Source organism: Mastomys coucha, unplaced genomic scaffold (assembly GCF_008632895.1).
Source record: "Mastomys coucha isolate ucsf_1 unplaced genomic scaffold, UCSF_Mcou_1 pScaffold3, whole genome shotgun sequence".
In the NCBI taxonomy this organism is placed as follows: domain Eukaryota; kingdom Metazoa; phylum Chordata; class Mammalia; order Rodentia; family Muridae; genus Mastomys; species Mastomys coucha.
The window spans coordinates 72,058,488-72,067,164 of NW_022196909.1; the positions used below are offsets into that span (position 1 = coordinate 72,058,488).

The 8,677-nt window shown below is 49.4% G+C and overlaps 2 protein-coding genes across 7 annotated transcripts in view; one reads left to right on the forward strand and one right to left on the reverse strand.

The window, feature by feature from the left end:
* Nucleotides 1–1,188, reverse strand: part of Gtf2f1 (general transcription factor IIF subunit 1) — a 10,517-nt gene extending 9,329 nt beyond the window's left edge. The window contains exons 1-2 of one of the 2 annotated variants that reach the window (XM_031348728.1): nucleotides 885–1,188; nucleotides 753–799 (exon numbers count right to left, since the gene is read on the reverse strand). In XM_031348728.1, the coding sequence (XP_031204588.1) occupies nucleotides 753–799; nucleotides 885–896 (59 nt within the window). In that variant the 5' untranslated portion in view covers nucleotides 897–1,188. The remainder of the gene's footprint in view (nucleotides 1–752; nucleotides 800–884) is intronic. The other variant, XM_031348729.1, reaches the window with a different exon arrangement.
* A 160-nt stretch (nucleotides 1,189–1,348) lies between these two features.
* On the forward strand, nucleotides 1,349–8,501 carry LOC116075507 (adenylate kinase isoenzyme 1). 5 transcript variants are annotated; one of them, XM_031348734.1, is made up of 7 exons: nucleotides 1,349–1,624; nucleotides 2,360–2,559; nucleotides 4,706–4,819; nucleotides 6,810–7,004; nucleotides 7,517–7,590; nucleotides 7,671–7,753; nucleotides 8,347–8,501. In XM_031348734.1, the coding sequence occupies exons 1-5, from the start codon at nucleotides 1,564–1,566 to the stop codon at nucleotides 7,583–7,585; spliced, it is 639 nt and encodes a 212-aa protein (XP_031204594.1). In that variant the 5' UTR covers nucleotides 1,349–1,563; the 3' UTR covers nucleotides 7,586–7,590; nucleotides 7,671–7,753; nucleotides 8,347–8,501. The 5 variants fall into 5 exon arrangements, with proteins under 5 accessions (XP_031204594.1, XP_031204596.1, XP_031204595.1 ...); XM_031348736.1 differs by having other exon boundaries at nucleotides 4,754–4,819; XM_031348735.1 differs by lacking the exon at nucleotides 7,671–7,753.
* Nucleotides 8,502–8,677: the final 176 nt, after the last annotated feature.

Sequence of the window (8,677 nt, forward strand, 5' to 3'; positions counted from 1 at the left end):
TTTTTTTTAAAGGAATAAAGATCCATCTCATCCAACCTCATCAGATAAAGATCCATGGACACCAGGCACCACTCTCACAGCATATATACATATATATAATATATTATATATACATATATATACATATATATTATATTATATATATATATATACACACACATACACACACAGACAGACAGACAAAACATTCATACACATCGATAACAAATTAAATCTTTAAGAAAAAAGGAACTAAAGGTGTAAGAGGACCCCTATGTAGAAAGAAGGGCAGGCAGACAAGGGTCTTAAGGGATCTTAGTGGGTTCAAAGCCAGCTTGGTCGAACCAGCTAGACTACACAGTAAGACTCTTGTCTTCATAAAGGGGGCTAGGTGTGGCTCAGTGGTGGGGTGCTTGCCTAGCACATACCCACCTAAAATAAAGTTAGAAGTTGAGGGACGTGGCACTTGGCACAGAAAACAGGATGTATACCACCTGTGACCAGTTTGGGATTTTGTTTTATGAGAGAGGACCTCACTATGTGACCCTGGCTGTCTGCGAACCCACAGAAATTCCCTTGCTTCTGCTTCCCAAGTGCTGAGATTAAAGGCAGTCATCATGTCTGGCCTGACCAGTCTGAAACAGGCCCAGGTCACGAACCCTGAGATTAACTACCAAGGTGTAATTGTTACTATGTCTTGGACGGGGCAGCAGGGCCAGCGTGGCAGGGGACACAGGGCTAAGGTTCTGGAGTGTGGGTGGACGGAGACTTACTTGGGGACTCGGACGACGTACTCGGTGACATTCTGGCTGCTTGAGCCCTGCAAGAGAGCAGGGGTCTGTAAGGCGAGGAGAGGGCGCGGGGTCTGTTCTGCGAACCTCCATCCCCACCTCATTCATACTCACTAGAGCCGCCATGGCCGTTGCTCAAGCTGCTCCCGGTCGGTCTGACTGGATGGACTTCGTTGTGTCCCTCGACGCCAGGGAAGGCACCTTTCCTGGTTGTCACGTTAGTGTGATCCTGTGCTTTGGATTTCCAAACCCTTAAGTCTCCGAGATCGCCGGAAAAAGAAACCTAACTCTCTGCGCATGCGTTACAGCCTGACCCGGAAGTAGAACTGCCACACCGAGACAAGCACTATGACTGTACCTACTCTAGGTCTTCCCCAGCTTCTAAGAGAAAAAAAAAAAAGCCGCGTCCTGCCAGCGTTCTCTATTTATACAGCATGCATGAGTCACGTGTAGATACGTACCTCGTGACGTCACGACGCAGACACCGTGGAGCATCCTGGGTAGGGTGGAAATGGAGTTTTCTGGAGGACGCGCCCTCAGTACTCTCGCGCAAGCGTAGACGTCTTCAAGAAGCGGGAGTGGAGGGCGCGTTGCCATGGCAACCGAGGCCTGCTCTGTCGGGTGGCTTCCGCGGCTCTTCTGGGGCGGGTCTGAGAGTCCCGTTTTTCCTGTGTCCTGGAATCTGGGGATCCCGAGGATCTTGCAAAATGAGTCCCTTGTGACGTAGAACGGAGCCGGGGGCTTGGTGCAGGGTGGATACAGGGCCCCAGCGTACCCCGGCATTGCGGGCTGGATGGGTCTGTGCGAGTCCACGTTTCCCCAGCTGAGCAGAGCTTTGAGGCCCCAGGAGAAGGGTAACGACGTGGGGTGGTTGGTTTACATGGAGCAACGAAAGGGGGAGTTGGGCAAGCATCCCCACCACCTGGTTGTGCACACCAACCCTTGCACGGAAGGAACGCATCTGCGTATGCTCCCACTCCACCATTGGTTTCATGCCTTTGGAATATAACTTGAGCCAGTGTTGGAAATGGAAAGTACTATTCTCGGGGGACGAATCAGAGAAAGGGAGCTTGCGCGATGCAAAGGAGTTGGTTAAGCAGAGGGGCAAGGGAGGCACAGACAGTGAACTTGAGAGGAATGAGATAGGCTGATTCCATGACAGGCTTTACAGAACCAAAAACAACTGGCTCCACAGATGTGTCTAGTAGCTGAGGCATTCATTTCTTCGCTTTCGGGGAGTGCGCCTTAAGTTACAGAGGCTGGCTAGAAAGACCAAAGAGCAAAGAACCATGGCTGACTGTGAAGGAGAGGAAAAGGGAGAGAAGCTTTATCCCAACTCAGGGTTGTGTGACTAGAGACACAAGCAGGCAGGATAGAAAGGACCCCATGGTGGGCGGAGCAAGGTGCTACTGGGTGAGTTTGAGGGCCTTCCTCTTGATCTGTAAAATGGGGTGATGGAGTCACTAAGGCACTTCATGGAGGTCTGTGCAAATGGCTCAGAAAAATCTCCACAGAGGGATCCTTCAGCCTGAGGCCAGGATCTCTTATAGACGTGCTCTAGTGCCCTCTTTCTTCCCTGAACACCATAGATATCCTGAGGTATCCCCTGATCATCTTTGTGGTGGGGGGGCCTGGCTGCGGGAAAGGGACCCAATGCAGAAACATGGCTATGAAATACGGCTTCTACCACGTGGAGCTGGGCCAGCTGCTGCGGGAGGAGGCTCAGAGAAGCACCCAGAGAAGCCGGCAGATCCGGGACATCATGCAGAAGGGACTCCTGGTACCCACGGTGAGAGTTCACAGGAGATGGGGGCGTGGCTGGACAGAGGTGCCAGGAAGCCAGGGTCTTCTGGTCCAGTGACTGCCTTGCTACTCAAACACTGTTCTTATCTGACAATGCTGTGGTGATGTAAGAGTTAAGGACACTGTCTACTCCTGCCCAGAACCTGGGTTTGTTTCCCAGCACCCAAATGACAGAGTTAATTTCCAGGGTTTCCGGCACTCTCTCCTGCCCTCTGAGGGCTCTGCACATACTCACACATACATGTAAGACATACATGTAGGGTTGGTGAGATGGCTCAGTGGGTAAGAGCACTGACTGCTCTTCCAAAGGTCCGGAGTTCAAATCCCAGCAACCACATGGTGGCTCACAACCACCCATAATGAAATCTGATGCCCTCCTCTGGTGTGTCTGAAGACAGCAACAGTGTACTTACATATATTAATAAATAAAAATCAAAAAAAAAAAAAAAAAAAAAAAAAAAAAAGAAAGAAAGAAAAGAAAAGAAATAGCCACACCTGTAAACCAGGTGTGTTGGTTTAAAAAAAAAAAAAGACATATATGTAAGCAAACACTCATACAAATAAAACAAAGAAAAAAAGGTCACTAGCCTAGCATGTTCAAAGTCCTGGGTCTCATCCCCGGCACTGCAGAAACTGGTTGCATGCTGGGCAACCCAGAGGCATTCCAAGGCACCCTTGACTACATAGACAGTACAGTCCATGCTAGGGGCCAGAGATGGCACAGTGGGTAAAGACCAGGCAGCCAAGCCTCACAGCCTGAATTCAATCCTTGAACTGACTCCTGTGAATGGCACATGCACCATCCTTCCCCAACTAGATAAATAATAAAAGAGATCTAATAACTTTTTTTTAGATCTAATAAACTTATAAGAGTCTAGCCTGGCCAGGCAATGGTGACACAAATCTTTGAGCCCAGCACTCAGGAAAGCAGAGGCAGGAGGATTTCTGTGAGTTTGAGGCCAGCCTAGTCTACAGAGTGAGTTCGAGGACAGCCAGGGACACACAGAAACCCTGTCTTAAACTACCCCACCCCCACAAAAAAAGAGATTCTAGCCTGGGATATGTCAGGGGCTATATCAGGCATGGGGGAGGGGGTGATAAGGAAGGAAGGGAGGAAAGGAGAGAGGGAAAAGAAAGCCAGATGAAGTGGCAAACACCTGTCATCTTTGGAACTGGAAGGTTGAGGCAGGAGGATGGGGAATTTGGGTTACATAGACCCTAAGTAAATAAATTACTTAAACAAATCAGTTGCTGTACCCACAAACTGCACACCCACATATTCTGTGGACCCTACTGAAAATGTTCAGGAAGCAAAGTGCTGAGAAGGGGCAAACTTCCTTCCTACACAGCAAAGGATAGACATTTATCTAGAATTAGATTGATGATATGTCTTTAATGTAAGCTGTCTGGTAGACTCTTAGACTATCTGATGGGCATGGTGGGGCAAGCCTGTCACTCAGGAAGGTGGAGGCAAGAAGATTGAAAGTTCAGTTCAAGGTCACTGGACTTGGTGGCATACCTTTCATCTTGCAGAGGCAAGAGGATATCTGAGTTTAAGAACATATAAGTTTCCAATGAGCCTGGCTATGTGAGACTGTCTAAAGCAAAGTATGAAGAGATAGTCTGAGAGCCTAGTTGAGAGAACAAGGGTTTGCCTAGCATTTTGTGAGGCCTTGGGCTCAGTATATGGGTCTATAGGGGTTGGGGGTAAAAGAAAAAAAAAGCCAAGCACTCAGGAGGCAGATGCTGGGGGGGGGCACCTCTGAATTCAGGGCCAGCTTGGGCTACATGCCTAGGTGCTGGGGAGGTGGCTCAGTTGTTACAGAGACTTAACTGCTCTGTAGTTCAGTTCTCCAGTGGCTCCCAATGGCCTGTAAATCCAGCTCCAGGGCATCTTACATCTTTGGCCTCTGGGGCACCTGCATGCACCTGAACATATCTACACACAGACATACACACAATCAGAAATAACTTCAAATTATTTTTAAAAGCATGCAAACAGAGGAAGCCAGTGATTAGGATGCTGGGTCCTGTTTCCCTGTCTTACAGGAGGTCCTAACTGAATGACTGTCATAGTCCCATAGACCATTTGTAGAGGGGTGGATCCTGAGTCCATACCCTTTCCTTCCCAGGGTCTCATTCTGGACATGATCAGTGACAACTTGTTATCTTATCCAAAGAGCCGCGGCTTCCTCATCGATGGCTTCCCCAGAGAGCTGGAACAGGCCAGAGAGTTTGAGCGCATTGTGAGTGACCCGATCCCCTAGAGCCAGCGCGCCCCTCAGGGTGTGTGCTACCTGAGTGGTTTCAGACCACACTCTCCTACTCTCCATGAAACCCTAGTGGACAGATACGGGAGGACCTGAGCCCCGAGCGAGGCTGGGAATAGGACCATCCTTCCTTCCTGTCCTTCCTCCTCTCCTGATCCCTACCCCCATCACTCTATAACATAGGAGAGACTAACCTTGAACTCCTACTCTCCCTGCCTCCACCTCAGGGGTGCTGAGATGGCAGGGATGTGCCACCACATCTAGTTTATATGCTGAGGATGGAAGCCAGGGCTTCAGGCATGCTGGGTGAGCCCTGTACCTACTGTGCTCTGCCCAGCCTGCACATGCGATTCATTTTCTGCATTAGTAATAGTCAGAAGCTGAGCATGGAGGTACATGCCTTTCACCCCAGCACTGGGATCCTGTGAGGCAGGAGGATTGTGATTTCTGGGCCAGCCTAAGCTACATTTGGAGTTCAGCTGGGAACGCCATGAAAAAAGACCCTGTCTCAAACAAACAAACAAACTGAACAAGGCCCTCATGCTGGCTGAACTCTGGCCACCACATTCACAAACACATACATGAAGAAATTGGGATGCTGATGGTACATACATGCCTATGAAAGATTGCAGAGGGTGAATTTATCTCCATGCAGAGTGTTGCCAATGGGCTTAGGGAGCTTCACACTGCTGTTGCCATGGTGATGTGCAGGACCCATATCACCAAACCAGTAGGGTTTATGGGAAGCTGAGAGCTGTGCTGCAGAAGCTGCCCCCCAACTCCCTCCGTGTTTAAATATTGGTCACAATTTTTTAAAATGTGAAACTGTAACCCAAGGGGAATTGTGAGGTCAGGGTGGAGTTCCCAGCCTCAGTGTTTCATGTAGTCCAGGCTAGCCTCCATCTCTTAAGTATCTAAGGATGACCTTGAGCTGAGAATGCACCTGCCTCCACCTTCCTGGTTCTGGGATAATAGAAGTGAGACAGCATTGTCCAGCTGGCTTTTTTCTGTTTTGTGCCCTTTCTGGAGACAGTGTCTCTCTATGTAGCCAGGCTGGCCTGGAAGTCCCTGCAATCCTCCTGAATGCTAAGGACATAGGCACACATCACCACAGCAGGCTGGACAGGTAACAGTTAATTCCTTGCTTTTTGTTTATTTGTTATTTTTTTAAAGGTTTTATTTATTTATTTATTTATTTATTTAATGTATGTGAGTACACCATCACTCTCTTCAGACACACCAGAGAGCATTGGATCCAATTATATATATTTGTGAGCCACCATGTGGTTGCTAAGAATTGAACTCAGGACCTAGTTAACCACTGAGACATCTCTCCAGCCCCAATTCCTTGCTTTTTTTGATATTTCAATTTATGCACGTGAGTGTTTTGCTTGCATATATGTATGTGTACCACAGACATGCCTGTGCCCTTTACAGTCTAGGTGTGAACATGGCATCAGATCCCCTGAAACTCAACTCAGGATGGTTGTGAGCCCTGCCTCTAGAACTGATTCTAAACCAGGCTGGGCTCGAACTCAGAGATCTATCTGCTTCTGCCTTCTATTGCTGGCAAGGAGGAGGAGGCAGGTCTGCAAGTTCAAGGCCCTGTCTCAAAAGAACAAAAAACCAAAAAACCCAACAGAAGTAGCTCTGTAGACCAGGCTGGGCTTCAAACTCAAATCTTACTCCTGCTTTGCCTCCAGAGTGCTGGAATTAAAGGCATGGGCCAACTATACTTGGTTCGAAAGTGTTTAAAAGAATGTATATTGCTGTTTGCAGAGGACTTGAGTTCAGTTCTTAGCATCCATGTAGGCCGCTCACTACCACCTCTACTCCAGCTCCCTGATGTCCTCTTCTGGCCTCCATGAGCATACACACAGACACAAAATCATGTCTCCCCAGCCTCATGGCCTCTTGGGAATGGATGCAAGACTCTCTTCTCAGGGTTCTGTTGGTTGCTGCCTAGGTGGGCAGGGCCCCCAACGTAGTCATAGTGTTTGACTGCTCCATGGAGACCATGGTGCGCAGAGTGCTACGACGAGGACAGGTGGAGCACCGGGCAGATGATTCAGAGCCGGCCATCCGCAAGCGCCTAGAGACGCACTACACCCTATGTGAGCCTGTCCTGACCTTTTACCAGCAAAAGAACCTTCTGCGATATGTGGGTACCTAGAAGTGAGCCCCAAGCCCCATTTAGTGAGCTTGGGGTTTGCAGCTTTGTCCAGTATGAAATGGGGGGTGGGAGAATTCCGTCTCCTTAGGGTGGCACAGACTGAGGCCTCACGTAGCCCAGGCTGGCCTTTGAACTCTTGCAATCCTCTTACCTCAGTCCTGATCTCTAGGATGACAGTTGTGAGCCAGTGATGTGCTTCCAGTTTCTGAAAGCTACAATGGGGTCCCCAACTGCCACCTGTGTAGCTGTGAAGCCCTGGGACTGCCCATACACATTTGGCTCAGCACACACCTGGGTGGTGTTAGTGGAATATAAGGGACTTTTGGTGGTATCCTCATCCCTATGGGAGACTGTATTCTGATCCCTGGACACATCGGGTCTCCATGGCTCACTCCTGCCCCACCCCCAAACCCACTGTCATAGGACATGGGATGGCACTCCATACAGCAGACCTGCTCCTGCCATGGGCTGCATCTGTGACCTTCTGTCTTCTCCTTTAGATACTGGCTGAAGAAGCCCCTGAAAACATCTTTGCCAAGTGCTGTTCCGTCATTGAGAGTCTGCAGTGAGCTAGGTAGGACTGGGCCAATATCTGGCCTACCCTTCTCCACAGCCACAGGACCCAAACCTGAGGTGTGTCCTTGGTGCTCACAGGGCAGACACAGGTACCTAGCACAGCTGGAGGGAAACCAAAGTCACCTAGAAGTGGCAGCTGCTACTGCATCATGTGGACTCTGGTAATTATTCTAGCAAGGCATGATTTACAGTTTGAGGGCAGCTTTGGAGAATGGGGTCTTGTTTCTGTTGGCCCACAAGCCCTCCATTTGGCTGGGGTTACTAAGCCACTACACCTGGCTTTGGGGCTAGCACTTTTCACCTGCTATGCCATCTCCCTGGCTGATTTGGATCACAGAAGGAACTCTACAGGCTGCCACACTGCTTCAGACCCCCTGGCACTGTCCACTTCGTCCTGGGCATTACTCACCCAGGCCTGGCCTCTACTTTCTACTCAGTGTTAGCCACACACACTCAAGTCAGGCCTGTGCCCCCAATGGGATGCATCCCTGAGGCAACCCTTAGTGACAAGTGTGGCCACATCCATGGGAACATGAGCCCCAGGGACCCTCCTCGGTGCCTGGTTCTTCAGGTCCCAAAGGGAAAGTGCAGAGAGAACTCAGTAGGGCTCCCTGAAAGATTGGTGGTTTCAGGGACTGTATCCCACTCCATCCTCTTTACCCCGTGCACAGAAGAGGGAGGTCAGGAAGCACATGCCTGCAAGCTGTCCTCTATCTAAAACTAAGACAAAATCCCCACAACTTCTCATCACCAGGATTATGCTTTAACACCTACATCTGCTTCAGAAGCCTACTTGAAGGGCAGGGGAGACAGACCGACAGACCACAGCCAGCAAGACACAGGGAGGTTTTGTTACCATTTATTTGTGAAGTTAAAAACGAGCGATAAAAAGTAAAAACTGCCATACAATTTTTTTTGTTTTGTTCTCATTTTTTTTTTCTCAGTTTATCTCATCTTCAACAGATGACAACGTACCAGGCCAGTCCTGGGGTTAGGGTGGGTATAGGGAGGAGCCAGGGAAGAGCGGGGGCAGGGAGAAAGAGTGAGACAGAGAGAGATGGGCAGGGCAAGAGGGGCCTGTGACA